The 16326-nt window shown below is 33.5% G+C and overlaps 1 protein-coding gene across 1 annotated transcript in view; it reads left to right on the top strand.

The window, feature by feature from the left end:
* The first annotated feature begins 299 nt into the window (after positions 1 to 299).
* LOC111058091 (GILT-like protein 1) overlaps positions 300 to 16326 on the top strand; it is a 29749-nt gene continuing 13722 nt past the window's right edge. The window contains exon 1 of the mRNA XM_039430958.1: positions 300 to 735. Within this exon, the coding sequence (XP_039286892.1) occupies positions 667 to 735 (69 nt within the window). The 5' untranslated portion in view covers positions 300 to 666. The remainder of the gene's footprint in view (positions 736 to 16326) is intronic.

The raw sequence follows: 16326 nt of genomic DNA on the forward strand, positions 1-16326 counted from the left end.
TTCTCTATTTTCAATTTTGTTTTCACAACCCCATTATCTTTCATGTTACTATCGAGGCTAGTAGAGCATCATATACACATAATTTATTTCACTTTTCCCTCATTTTTTCATTCGTTCATACTCTCACACACAATATCTCCATCTCTCTCTTTCTCTCACTCACACACTATCTCTATCTCTCTTTCTCTCACTCATACTCTCTCTCTCTCTCTCTCTCTCTCTCTCTCTCTCTCTGACAATGACGTTTACACTATCCAGGACTTCACAGCACGCTGGCACTGTCTGGCTTTCTCATTTCTTGTCTCTCTATCGGGAGGTCTCTATTGCAGCAGAAGGAAAAATAAAAGAAGTCAAAGCACCCGCTTGAGGGATGAATCACACGCAATGGTTTTGACGTGGACTGTACCCACTACCCGGTGAGTGAGTGATTCCCCCACCACCGGTCGTTTCGTTTCCCCCTGACGTGGAAACCGGTTAGCTTGGCTTCTATTCTGTCGCCTACTCTGCAGACTGCACAACCGTCGTCGACGTTGAGCTTGAAACTCAGACACAAGCGTTTGTCTTCTGCTCGCTGAAAGTTTCAGTTTGCGACCGCCGCTTCAATTCAAAACTACTATTCTGTTGTTGACGTTGCTGTTAGCTAGCTGCTTTCGTGTACCAATCATCATGGCGAGGATTATTGCTGTGCTCGCCGGTTTCATGGCTTTTATGGCATTTGCTCGTGCTGAAGACATGGTGAGTCAACCAACAACAATTCCATCAATTTTTTCAAAATAAAATGTTTGATTATAACTTACCTAATTAAAATGATGTTGTAAAAATTTGTGGATACATAATCTATCTTCAAGAACTTTTCTTTTACAGTAAACCACAGTGATTGGCAATAGTGATGAATGCCTTGTAAAAATATTGAAAGTTTTCGAGGGAGTTTGTAAGTTCATTGACGCCAAAGGGCACAAGCCAGATAACGCCACACCCCTCTTTCGTTTTCGTCTTTCGGCGTCCCCTTCTAAAACACATAAATGGGGTAGGCGCCTAGGCGGTAGAGGTAGGGCATGATTTTCAAACCCAAAAATTTATAATGCCACATAGTTTCCTGATTGAATGAATATTACAGTATCATATTCACTTCTTGAAATAAATAATTGTAAAAAAGATTTGTGGTTGAACAATAGCTTTTTTTCTAAATTCTGAAATAATTTGTTAGATGAACGACCTATTATTACTTACTGCAAGATTTTGAAAAGCTGGGCAAAATAGTGATGTGAGCCTAAGGGATAAACTTACCGGTCTGTCTACCTGTGAATTTATGTACCAAAAGAATAAATTGCTTTCCTCATTTTATTGAGGAAAGTGTAATGAGTCATATTTCATTATAGCTAAAAACATAATTCAATATATTATTATATATTAACTTATATCATTATGCTGCGAAAGTGGTAGAAAAAATATAACTTAAACAGTAGGGTAACAAGTTTGTCAAAATGTTATTCAACTTGAGTTATAGTTTTATTGTTCAGTTGATAGGCCAATTCATTGAAATTTTTATAATAAATTATTCATTATTTTTAATATTATTTGAATTACTTATTATTGTTTTATTTTTAGAATTAGAATAGGTATTTACATTTTGAGACGACACTAATGGTAAGGTAATGGTGCGTTTACCTAGTAAAAAATGTCTATAATCAATTGTTTTGAGTTATTTTGAAGTTGAGGAGTAGCTAAATAGCTATCCAAAAGTGACATTTGAAGAGACATAACTTGCAGCAAAATATCAATTTTGTTATTAATACATTAATAATCATTAGTAAATCACTACTTGAAATTGTTGTGGGAAATAAACTGTTAAACTTTCGATCTTTTAGACTGTCTTGAAAAGCAGCCACACCCAACATAAACATTCTCACGAACACACCACACCGCATTCTCTGAAAGTTGATACACCGACACACGTTTGAAATACAATACGCTTCACAGATATTCTTCTGTCACAGCATACCATTTATTTACTTACTTTTAGCTCTGTGAAAAGTATAAGATAATGTACATAGAACGGGGCCTTCAAGCCCTTGGAGGCAACCCCCCCTCTAAATTTAGAAAAAATCAGCTTCTACGTCCCCCATACAAAAAAAATTCAGTTGTATGAATCCGTTATTTTGTATTATTTATGAGTTTTCATTTATATTCTAGTACTAAATTTAGAAAAAAATCAGCTTCTACGTCCCCCATACAAAAAAAATTCAGTAGTATGAATCCGTTATTTTGTATTACCGTATTTATGAGTTTTCATTTATATTCTAGTACTAAATTTAGAAAAAATCAGCTTCTACGTCCCCCGTACAAAAAAAAATCAGTAGTATGAATCCGTTATTTTGTATTATTTATGAGTTTTCATTTATATTCTAGTATCATAATAATTTGCTACAAGGAGTTAAATCGAAAATATATGATTGGAAGAATAAGATGTTGTCTATATCCAATACTTACCACTATTTTTAAATAAATTAAATAATCATAATTTTTAGTAAAACCAAATAGTGGTCTTATTCCTTCAATTATGGAGAAATACCATAACATCTCTTCCCAGTTCCCATACAATTAATAATCAAATGATATTAGTTGTAATATTTTAAAACTTGAACATTAGTCTTGATTCATTATAATAGACGGCGTTAGTGAGTCGGCAATTCCAGTGAAATTCTGAGTACTGTAATAATTCAATTCTGAGTATTTATGAATTCCTTTACTAACAGAGACAAAATATAAGTGGACAATTTTTGAAAGGATTTTAGCTAGTCAATTCTTGAATTTTGTTTTAATCTTTCTCAGTCGCTAAACCCGTATACTGCGGTTGTTGTTGTAACCGGTTTTCCTTTCGTTGCAAGCAGACAATACCGGAATGGAGGACCGTTTGCCAAAATAGTCTGGATTTGCATGATTTTTCCATCCGTTGATGTATACGGCTTCATTTGTTCAGAAAACAAATTCAGAAATATATAAATTGTCAACTTCGTGCAATAGATGAAAAATGAAAATAATCCACATCATATGCTATAAAGTAGTTTACCTAATACCAATAATTATGAGATTGTTATATTATAAACATATTTGAAAAAGTGGTGGAAAATTCACAAAACTATACGCTTTAAAGTGAGGAATGACCTCAAAAACTAGACAATCAAACAAGCAGCATGATATCAATGAGCGAACTTTCTTGATTTATCACTTATCATTAGTGTATATAATTTTCTAATTTCATTTTATTTGTACGGTATTCTCATAATCTCAACAACAGACGTAACACCTAATAAACACATACAAGAATTACTGTAATCATCTTTTTCAACTTCACTAATCCTATTCACCAGAATTATCCAAAATAAGTTTGAGTTAATTTCTTTGCTTATTCAGAATGTATGAATTGACGGATTGATATGAATAAATTACCCAGGACTACTGATCAATTTATTTGGACATTGACCTCATTTGAAATAATTACATTTTTGACAAATAAGGTGACTCATTTCACAAGCACTAGGCAAAATTTGCTATAGTGTGAACTATAGTAATCATAATAATATGATTATTATCCCGATGATAATGCTGTTTTATTGCCCCAATTTCTCTCAACTAACAATAATCATACATTGATCATGTAAAACTTACAGTATTATTTTTATTTCTATTTCAGTAGAGAAATATAGCCTAATTAGCCTAGGTGAAAAGTGAGATTTTTGTCAAAAATTTAATGATTTTCCGCACAAAAATATTTACAGTATAAGTAATTTTAGTTTTATTTTTTAGTTCAATATTTCCAATTGAGTTTGATAGATGAATCCCCTTCATCAACCTAATTTTATATAAATATGGTGTTGAATTACCTTCTAGAATATTGATTCGATCAAATGAAAGAATTCAATGTATTAGAAAGTGAAATATTTTCAGGCAGACAAATAAAAATGAATGAGTAATCTCAACTGAATGAAAAGTGGAACTCTAGCAAGAGACTTGCTTTTGCTCGCTTGGATAATATTTAGACAGTGATTGGAAAATTGTTTGATCAACGCGTCAACTATTATGTCAATATACATCAACCTAAATAATTTTTAATTATGTACCTTGGAGTCAATGCACTGTGCATAGTGAATTTTTCATTAGAAGCTGAACTTAAATTAACACCGCTCATTGCCTCAATCGACCAAGAATAATATGATGATTTTTAAATTTTGTTTTTCTTTGGAACCATAACTTGTTCCTACATAAAAAATTTATTCAGGTGGCATAAAATGCACAATTAATTGTAATTTTAAGGGAAAAAATTATTTTCAAAGTGTGATAGTTTTTGAAAGGAACTAGACCCATTTGAAAAAAACTTTGAATTATTTGTATCATGTTCCATACATGACGTTGTCAAGCCAAATAATATGAGTTGAACTAATTATCAATCCTCTTAATCAATTCAACTAAATCGGAAACAAGTATTTTTATATCAATGTTAAAATAAGTTTTTTTATGTTTTTTCTCTTGACCTTTTGTATAAATTCATGATTAATACTTTGTCATGGAGAAACGACTTCGATTAGGCCTCTCGCATCTACTCACATGTAGATGCATCTAAGCAACCATCAAATACAGAGCATTGGACAAACTGCAAAATTTTGTGAATACCTCCAACATAATACAGTAAAATCGAAACTTGAAAAATAAAAGCCTGTATAATATTCATATTTATTTCTAGATAAAGTTCTTGATTATCATATTTTTGTAAGAAATACTGCACATTCTTTCAGAGCTTTCGAATTTGTATTTTCCCTTTCTCATGAATTACCAGTTCTCATTTCATGAATTCATATAAAAGTGTTGATTCACCAACTCCTTGTGTCATCAATCCATAAAAATGAGAAAGGAATTCAGCAAAGGCAATACTCTCATCAAAAGGTAGCCAAACTAAACAGAGTCGCAGTAGGCAATTTTCCCCTTTTGCTGTTTTGCGTGGAGACCGAATGACTGAAAGCAGTTTAGCTTTCTGACAGAGAGAGTCGGTAGTTTCCTCCTTGCGTGATGTTCTCGGTTCTCTGCCTGATGAATCATAATTAGTGACTCAAGTACCTTCCACTGACTGGAAGGTTTCATCGAACGAACAGCTTACTCTAGAGCAACTTCCAAGTTACTCTCAATTAGCTTCTGAGTTCTGACCCACTCCGAATCATTCATTTCATTTAAGTTATTTGCTCTCATGCAACCATTCAACGTATCAGTTTTTATTCCTATCAATTTTCGAAAAGATTATAATATCATTTCTTGTGATTCGTTTCACAAGAAAATTCAGTTGTATTTATTTGGATAAATCAATGTTAACCTTTAGAATAGACTGGAAATATTCCTTAAAGGATATTGGATGAGGAAAAACATTAAAGGTTCCAAGAAGCTTGTGATAGAAGAGAACATAATTGTCGAGATCTTGTTTGCTTATAGTATAATTATATTTTTGTCATAGAAAATTGTCATTAATCTGACTTGTACAGAGTTGTAGCCCACATACTTCATTCAATTATGCATTTACGATGTTACAATAACTGGCTAGCTAGGAAACTAACTAGCTTATGCGTCATTTCGTATTTTTCTGTTTGGAAAATTGAAATCTCAAGAATTTTCATTATAAAAAAAGACATTTCACCCAATATACGAGTAGGCTACGCCTATTATGGTTTGTGGTTGATGTTCAGAGGATTTAGAAATTCAGTGGATATCCAGTAAACCAATTCCATATTGACCCTTATTCAGTTTGAAACTATACAGAAAGGTAAAAATTATCTCTGTTTGAAGGACAAATAATCAAACAATAATTTATTCGACGGCATTGGGTGGAAATTATTATATGACTGTAAAAATTATACTGGAACTATTTCAAACATCAGTTTTATTTCATTTATTTCAATGTTTTATGAGAAACTTTTATGATGAAATTCAGCAGACTATATACCTTAGCTTGATGTTTTTATTATTGGTGAATTCTGTCACAATAAAGGGGAGTGCTTCGACCTAATATGTTTGAAAACATCCTTCAGTTTGCATGAGGACAGAGTCATGTTGTAGTATCGTGATGAAGTAAATAAACTCCTTGTCATTTATTGATTGATTTGGCGTTTTATCTATACTGATAGGTACTGTAACACAACTAGAGACATGAAGATACTCTACTGTTATAGCTCATCAACGTATTGATTACAACTATTATTGTAGAGCTTGTGATAAAATTTTATAGCTCCACGTTTTATTATCTATGTGCTATGCTTAATAATAAATAAATAATAATTAAACGAGTGGAATTTTCCTGTGTAATAATATGCACGGTTTCTTGTAAGTCCAGTTCCTTGCAAAGTTGAGTACGGCATTGTACTTGTACCAGTGACGTAACAACGAGTGTTGCGAAAAATCACGTGGTACCAGCTCTGAAGTGATAATCTAAAGCTAGATCCCATCGTTCCCAGGAGCTGTGTAGAACAAGGCGTCTCATTGGCTTTTGCTCCGCTACTCAATTCCAAGGCCTTCAGTTAGTTTCTCACATCGCTAATTTTTCTCATTCATAGGTGTATGTGCCTTTCATTTAGCAGTGAGAAAACAATCAATCATTCGATCATTTACCTATTTGGGGGCCCGGAAAATTTCATGATAGCAAAACCAAAGAACACAAGAAATTACACTGATTTTCTGGTAAATTTCCTCAACAACTTGCTACTACACTTGGTAGCTTCTAGTGTTCATTAATGGATAGTATCATGCTATTCAATCATTGTAGCATTCATTACTTTGTGTAGATCTCTATTCAGACTGTGGTGATACGTGTTATGAATAATTATTCTCTTAAATATAGATCTATTTTTCCTTTTTCGTAAGTCCTATTTGTTATTTGAAGATTGGCCTATTTACACAGTATGATGCTTCTTCCATCATGGAATTGCAGGTTACGTAATTTAAGATATTAAGATCCTGTATTTCTATTCATTCGTATTTCCGATGCCCGAACAAAATTTTTATAGATTTCAGACTATTATTCAATTAATTATGCTGGGTAATCCTTTTTTATACTGCTCAATAAGCTATTCATAATAATATTATTATAACACGACTTCGTGACACTAGAAGCTGCTATTATTTAGTCTGCATCACGGTTCATTGTGATGTGTGTATCCGTATATCCTTATAAGTTGGTACATTTTCAGGAGTATTATAAGCCAACTCGCTTTATACTTTTGTAGAGGGAGAAATTCGTGGATCTCAGGAGGGATCCTGCCTCGATAAAAACAGCCGGTGTTATAAATTTCAATTGCTCAGTTCTGTAGCTTTTGGGAACCTAAACACCCTCATTCCTCAGTCGATTTGAGGCGCTACTTTTGAGGAATCGTAAAAGTTGAAACCTCTCTGACACTCTTCTAGTTATGGACTAAATCTCTGTAGCAGGTTTCAATCATTTAGCTGAAGTCATTCCTGAAAAAGCTGTGAAACGAACACAATATGTGGCCTGAACACGGCTGAACCTGTGTGTTGAATCCAAAATTTATTTGATAAAGACATCTTCGTATCGTTTGCCAGAGGTGCCCACAAGGGGGGGGGGTAGAGTTTGGACTACTCAAGCTGCTTCCTTGAAATACTTGGGATATATACTTTCCTAGATATAGGGGGGGGGAAGGCTAGTAGAAATCATTGGGAGGCAAAATAATAAACAATAATAAACGTTTCGATATCATTATTTCGTTATTTGGAAGCATTCTCAAATCCAGATACTGTACAGTCCTTAGCTGAATCTGTATACCAAATTTCAACTTTTTGGCAGTATGTCATTCACGGAAAAGTTGAGACAACGAACCAGGACTAGTTACTCAACTTGCTAACTCAATTAGCGCAATTTCCGTAATGAAAACGCGTTCCGTCAATAGTTGAGGGTTCAACCAACTTATTAATGTTGACATTTGAAATTCAACTGAGCTCGAAGCTAATTATCTAATCCAAATGAAAGTCCTTTGGAGGAAAACTTTGCAAGAAAGTGAAACGAAGCTTCACTTGCGTTGAAAATATGAATAGGAATTTTCATAACACAATGTAGCATAAAAAAGTGATCGAGCCACATTCTCACGGCCATACACATAAATATCACCAGACTGTTCATGACGTTGATACAATGTATAGTGTAGTTTAATGCAGAGGAAAATGCATGAATAACTCAAGGTTGTTTAACTGGCTGGATCACGCACTCACATGATAATAATTATTCCATTTTCATCCTTGATAAGAGAGGGGGGTTCTCCGTGAAGCAACTCCAAGTCTCATACTTTGATTATCATATGAAAAGGCTTTGTACTTGATAGCAATTATAACGTTGAGGATGGATAAATTAAGTTTGTTGGAGACATGCCACTTTCCAGTTTCATTTTGATTGTACCTGAAATTTGAAAATGTAAAGTCACTACACTCACTATTGAATTGCAGCAATGAATATTCTACAGTTGATTTTCTAAGCTGTTTCATGTAAATTTAATATCTTGTCATTTTTTAATCATATAGTGACATAATTTCTCATATCCGCAACACCATTTTGGTATTCTCCGTGTTTAATTATTAGAGTTTTAATAATTTATTAAAATGTTAGAGTACACTCACATTGAGAATTTCAAGCATAATTATCTTAAAATACCAACTGTCTCTTTTATTCATGCTTTCCAAAACTGTTGAAACTCTGCTCTAAAGGCTACTTGAATTGAATGAATTCTGTGTTAATTTATAAATAATACTACATAAACTTTGTAGTACTATCGTGGTCTACTACATAATTTTTAAGTAAAATACATTTTAGATTTTATTTATATTGTAAAAGTTACCATTTAGCCGATACTGTACAATTTATAAAAACATTACATGGTAATAATTCAAGTCTAATTATAATCTTCTGATGAACAGAATACAAACTTGTTCAAAATCACATCCACATTATTCAGAACTGTAACGATCTGTGGTCGTCGTCTGTAGGCACTGCGTTTGCAGTCTGGAGAAGGCGGTACTCTACACTCCACCCAGGTAGAAAGTGCATGTTCTTATTGCAGAATTCAAATACGAGAACTGGATTATGAATTTATTAAACCTGTGCACGCAGAAAAAGAGATAACTTAATGCTCGCCACACTTTCTACCGAGATCATTGTTTCTGAAGCTGCTGACCCAATTGCTATCCTGTATTGGTTGGGGCTTTTAGACCAAGATCTATCCTATAATCTCATCCATTGCAGTTTTGCAGTTCATATTGGAGTCAATTTTCGGGTTCATAAATCAGAATAATATTTGACCCATGATTATAACTAGATAAATTGGTTTATTACCTGGTAATTAGTGGCTAGATTGATAGCTCCTTGACCTGTAGCTAGATCAATCATTCCAGCGATAATAATCTACTCATTATGGTTCGTCTCCTAAATCTTTAATCCGTTGTATACAACACTGTCAATCAATGAAAAATATTGCAATATACTTTTCAAGTTATTTACTGTGTTTTTGATACTGAACTCATGAGCTCATTCTATCCCTATCATATTTCAATTTAGAAGTTTTATTAATTTGAGCCTTGCCAGAATAGAGATCTGCTATCGTTATGGTATCGGTTGTGTACGGAACTCAGAATGAACTTATTTATCTCAACTAATATAACTGCTTCTTTAAAAACTTTAGAATATGATTCACTTTACCAATATTTACCCAAGAAAAATATTGATTCACTTTGACGATATTTGATCAAGAAAAATATTGACTCACTTAGGCCTAATCTTAATGCATTTACGCTGTTATCTTAATTCATTTTAAATTAGTTACTGTTTCTTGAACGCGGTTAGAAGTAGGCTTCAACAAGGTTGAGTTTTTTAAATGCAGTGTTTTGAAATACTGTAAATAATTATTGCAACTTGAAATTTATTTCACATACTTTTATAAACTCTGAGATATACGTTTATTAGAATAGTTTCGTTTAGTCAGTATTTTTCAATATAGCCTTATAGCCTGAAATATCTAAAAAATGAATTGATTTGCTGCCTTTATTTAAATCCTAGGAGGGCGAAGTTAGGACGCAGACGGGACCCTCTCTTACACTTAACTCTCCAATACAATAGTAAGTTACAAATTCAAAAGAATCAAATAGATGAAAAGCTAAAGAAAAATAATTTAAACGAATTAATTAAAAAAAACTTTAAATAGCGAATGAAAAAATAATGAAATTTCTTTGAAATTAAAGTTCAGTAAAAGGAGACTGACTAAGAAAGAAGAGAAAAATAAATAAAGTTGAAAATGTCCATGAAATGTTATCTCAACAAATGTTACATTAAAATTTAAATGTTAACTGAAAGACAGTTAATTCAAGCATTATCTTCTTGGAAATTTGAAAGATTTTACTGTAACTTGATTAGATTATTCAGTAAGACTTATTATTATCACATTGTGCTTGTGATATTGATGGACATCATTATTGAACTCAATTAGTTTAATAATGAATTACGAGCTCATAACTACTACAGGTATTAAACAGAAGCTGAAATAGATCATGAATTAATAGCCTACTTATTATTTGTGTAGATAAAAAACTGTAGTATGCTTGTATAAAACATTCGGCATCTTAAGCTTACGTATTATAGATGTTCAACAGTCGGGGGTGTGTGACATTCTCACTGAAATGACAATTTTTACCGAGCTCAGTTTCAAATAGAGATCTTACTTTCTTGGTCGTTGTTCCAATTCCTGTTCTAGAAAATAAAAAAAAGGAGTTTTAGCTCTAAACAACGCTTTGAAACTGTGGTCATTTGAAATTCTCCTCCCACTGATGCAAGTTTCTTTTTTCCTAAACACGATTCTTTTCAACAATCGAACAGTGAACTTGCAAAGTGTTGGGTCTAAAAGTAACGAATGGTCCGAAGGCTACTTTTGACTTATGTGTCTGAAAAGGTAAAAAACAATGCCAATGTATCTTGGCAGCTACTTTCTCTCGCTAGCTGAGACTGGTGTTATTCATTACACGTAATGGGAAAGTACATAATGTACTTACTTCACCCTACTTGGAAGAGCTCTACAATAATTGACTGTTCGTTAGATGCCTGTTTCTTTACAATAACTTCCAAGTGAAAGTTCCGGGTCTATAAATCATAAGAAAATATCGGGGTAAATTCCCCCTTTGAAACGATAAAAATATAATATTGATACGTATAAATAAACAAACCATGATACACCCTTCAAATTCTGGGAAAACCCTTGAAAATGTTTGGTGACAACATTCGAGTAGTTTTTTTTTGTGGTAGTCAATTGATGTCAATCTGGTGTGTGATGTGACTCCCCACCAGACCCACCAACAAGACTATTTCTAACCAGACCCACTAACATTTCTCTATTATTCTCCTTCCTCAAGAAAAAAATTCTTGGTTAGGTCACTATAAGCACAGAAGAAGGAAGGTTATGTTTTTTACTCCGTGCTATAAGAATCTCAAACGTCTGGTTAAACCTCCTCATTCCAACATTTTCGCAAGCTAATGATGATTAATTCTTGATTGTCTGTACAAATTAGGTAATCGCTGAAAAATTCAGCTCATTATAACCCCGTTAATCATTTTCTTGCCTCACAAACATTTTATTTTTTTGAATGAAAACGTTCTTAGTTTCTATATTGATCAATTCCATACCGTACTTAAAACCACAGATCAAATTTTAATAATCTTGTCTTTTGGTACACCTGAAATGATCTCGTCTGTGCTGAAACTCATTATCCAGTATCACAAAGTTATCTTGTTTCATGAGAAGTTACGATTTTCAAATAGGTCTCTAGATTGTTTATTGTAAGCTATTGGAAGAGATAGCCATTGAGTGTTGTCCATGGATTGAAATTTAAATTGCCGTTAAATCGCTAACCGACAATCGCTGTGACACTTGAATCGATACGGATGACCGAGTTTTGATCGAGTGATTAAAATTTAAATTTATCAGTTGTAAGAAACTAAACTCTCAACTTTACCAACAAAAATTCCCATACGAATTGTGCATTTGCTTTTCAAATTACAAGTTCAGTCCACCGATCGAATCAAATCACTCTGTTTTGTTACATTTTACGTACGACTCTGAATCGAGTAGAGTTATACTACGACTACAAGATGAGATATAAAATTTGGTTTTTCACTCCTGAAATTTCCATGTAAATTTGCCATTTGATTATTAATTTATTCCTAATCTGGAATATAAATTGTTAGTTCGATATATTCAATATCTTTCCACATAAACACCTATATTTTGTATACTTGAAAGTTGAACAAATTAATTTTGAATATATAGTGTTTTCGTTTTGAATGCATACCTGAGCAACCAACAAAAGAAAAGTACTGCACCTACCTACTCAAAAAATAAGTGTCACTCATTAATCAGGGTAACTGGATGCAGTTCGATTATTAAGGATTGTTCGAAATGAGACTCTTAATTTAAATGGAAGTTAATTTTGAATGGAAGTTGGATGAAAATATCTTGCTCAATTCAAATAAGTTGTTTCACCTCGTTCCTGCGAGCCATTTTGAATGTCATGTTTGCGGGAATTATTGCCAGGGAGCTGAGAGTACATTTTTCCGTTCCGAAAATTGACATGATCGTGACATTTTTGTCAAAAATGAATAATAGCTCTTAACAAAGCACTTCCTTCCCGTATTTTCTGGTCTAAAAAGCCAGTAGTTATGCAATAACAAGCTCAGCTTATCTGGCGACTGTCACTTTTCAAGTTGTTTCCAGCTGCGTCCTGAGCAATAATAGTAGCTCATAACTGTGATATTATAATGAGTCACTTCTGTGACTAAGCAGGTCCTTTTCAATAGGGAGCGAACAATGCAATTGCAATGTGTATTGCAAGGGTGGAGGGGGAAATTCCAGTTTCTCATCTGGAAGCACAGTTACAAACGAATTGTGTTGATGGAATTCAGTTGCTGCATCACAAGTTAATTATTATTAGTCAAAAATATATACTCATTTAGACCATTTTATTTTCAGAATTAGGGAGAGAAACAGTTTTGGGTTCAATCTCTTGATTATCTCGCAATCATCTATGTGATGTTGTGATTTTGTGGATAAAATAAATGAAAAATAGTCTAAATTACAGCGCAGAATGTAGAAAATCATCCTCTCAGATAAATAAACTGGAATTTTCTAGTTGGAAGAGGGATTCATTCAGTTCATGTGTCAGGAAATTGGATCGATTTTCTACTCTTATGCTGATTATAAGAGACATAGGACACACTATTCCGTTTATTCAATTTTAAATTAAATTGGAGACAACATAATTTCCTAGTTCATCTACAGTAGAAATTTTCTACTTTGTTCAAAGAAGCCACTATACTAGAAGTAACAAACTTTCTTTGCTAGACTAAACAATGAGAAGGAGAGATTTAGCAAATTTGCAGTGTGTTTGTGTGTTAGTTCCCATCACTGCGCTGCCCTTTGATGCTGCGACTTGGAACATGCCACAATCATTTCATTCTCTCCTGTTAACAATAATTATTGTTAGTGAAGGTGGTGATGTTGGAGTCAAATTTACTTTAAACTGGCAGCATTCCTTGTAGATAACATTCAACCAATGGTGATAATTTAAAGTGAGTCTCACTATAGGATGAATGCGTGCCATTGCTGGGTGAAGACGTTGAGGAAATCGTGAGACAAAGCACCGTGTTTTTGCGAGAAATGCTGGTTTAGTTTGCACATTCTTCGAGTTTTCACTTTCAGCTTTCTTCTCACTATTTTTCGCACCCTGGTAAACAGATGATTGAATAGAATACTTCACCTTTTACTTCTAATATCGGGAACCGAGCTTCGCTCTGGAGTACAAAAGCATAAAAAAATTATTACGAATGAAGAAATTATAATAATATTTATAGTTCATACAGAAATGTTCTGTCTAATAACAGTGAATTGAGATTAATTCCCAGAGGAATGCAAAAATTTCCCTCGCAAAAGCCGGTTAAATTTTAATCCTGATTAATTTCACGTGAACCAAATCAGAGAAGACCATTTCAAAAAGATGGTTCTACTGGATTAATCAGGATTAAAAATAACCCGGCTTTTTTGCAACCGGCACTGAGTACCTGATTGAATGATTACAAAAATTCTACAGCTGAGTCATAATTTTGACACAGTCCCACACACATGAACTTGCTCACTCACTTCCCATCATCAACAGACGAAGAAATAATTATTATCAGCTGTTTTTCCAAGGATGAATAATAATTATCCTTTTAATGTCATTCAGCGAGTTTTCCCAGGGATGAGACCAAGTGCAATCGAATTTTTATATTATAAACCTACTATGTTCTGAATTCCGTTGGAATCGTTAGAGCCGTTTTCGAGATCTGGTGAAATACAAACATATAAACAGAAATTGCTCGTTTAATAGTATAAGATACTGATACTTAATTCACTTCTTAGAGAAGAGGAGTTCTCTTCGCATTGAAAAACGTATTGTACGAGACTAGAAAATTTGAGTTATTCTCATTGATCATATTTTTTTAATCAGACTGTTCATAGCATAGTGAGAAAAATGAGATTCATAAATCGAATCTAATACGCTTACGGAGCTACAAAAAAAGTTGAGCTTTGAAATGTGTTATTACAAAAAATGCTCCACCAACATGAACGTTATGACCTTATGTATAAACGATTCTTGAAACGTTCATAGTCAAGTATGCTTTGGGAACCTATCAAATTCTATCAGCTACTTGAATCCTTGTCGGTTGCTTTCTGTCTGATAATTTGCCACTCCTCCCTGCACAGGGACAATTCATCCAGGCAGAGAGAATTATTCATCTAATTCATAACACTGTGATATTTTGTAAATAAGTCAGTAAATATGTCATATCCTATGAATAAACTAATTTGAATTTGGTTTCTAGGCATTGATTCTATCGGGCTTGGTTGAGAACCGTTTATAAATACGACCCTATAACACTATAAAGCATTAGTGTTAAATCCAATTGAACCAAACAGCATAATGCACAGATGCACTGCATAGAATGAAAATCAAAATAATAAATAATCAGAATCTCCATTTTCTCTGTGATAATAGTACAACTTCAAAAGTTCCTAGCCAGTATTGTATTATTTTAGGTGCAGCATATTTGAACAAGAAAATCACATCATTTCCTTTTCGAAAAACATGCTTCTCGCTAGCAGTTATCAAATTATTAGAGTAGGAAGTGGCAAGAGCACCCCTGTCTGTTGACAGGAGAGCGTTTTATCTTATCTCCGGGGTGAAACGAAATCGTTCTCTGTGAATGGAGTATTTGTTATGAATCTTCTTGGTTCACTATAGATGAAGCACCAACAGAAGAACCCTTGATGATAATTTGAAGAAGAATTTGTCGACTACGCTCATGCAGGTCTGAATTATTGTTTGTGTAGAACCCATGTTCGTCAACTAAGAGTATTGCACTAAACCATAGCCGCTTATAAAACTCAGCACATCGGAACGAGTACTTCATTTTAAAAAACATGATTAAATTACATTAATACTTCAAGCACTTTTATAAATATATACCAGATAACCCATTTTTCAAATATAAACTAAGGGTAATTCTGAATGCATAACATATTGTAACCCGTGAATGTGTAAAATAAAACTACAACTCTACAACTCGTTAAAATACAAATAAGAAAATGCTGTATGTATAAGTTCCCTTGAAATTCACGTTTCTTTATAGGACAAAAGAACGTGGCTCAGTATTAGAACGCGATAGAAATTTCTAAAAAAAATATTTGAACGTTTTAAATGCAATTGTTTGCTCTAGCTGAACATTATTCAATGTAAGCAATTTTCTATGGAATCGATATTTTCTAGTACCGGTACCTTAAAATAATGTATGACTGCCCTACATTTTACTGATCCACTTTTCTGTTTTACAAACAGCCCCGTTGTCTTGGCCTGATAGGGTCAAAGATACAACAGTAGAATACAATAAAGTAACGTGTTCCTGTACGCATACAAAAGTAGGGCATGCATTTGTAAGGGGCGCCAGCGGAAAACAATTTGGGAAACAGGCGTAAAGGGTTTCCCCCTATATGTAGGCTACAATTTGCCCCCGTCGCGTGCGCTATGAAGTCATCTTTTCTGTTAATATTTTCTTTCCATGCTGTGATTCACACTTACAGCAACGATAGCATGGATACACGCCATCCCCTTTGAAATACAGTCGCCTAATAGAGTACAAGGTAAACAGAATATTAAGCTTTATCAGTGGAGTCCAGACTGTGAGTAAGGGGGTTGACCCACATTATCTGG

Source organism: Nilaparvata lugens, chromosome 6 (assembly GCF_014356525.2).
Source record: "Nilaparvata lugens isolate BPH chromosome 6, ASM1435652v1, whole genome shotgun sequence".
Classification (NCBI taxonomy): Eukaryota; Metazoa; Arthropoda; class Insecta; order Hemiptera; family Delphacidae; genus Nilaparvata; species Nilaparvata lugens.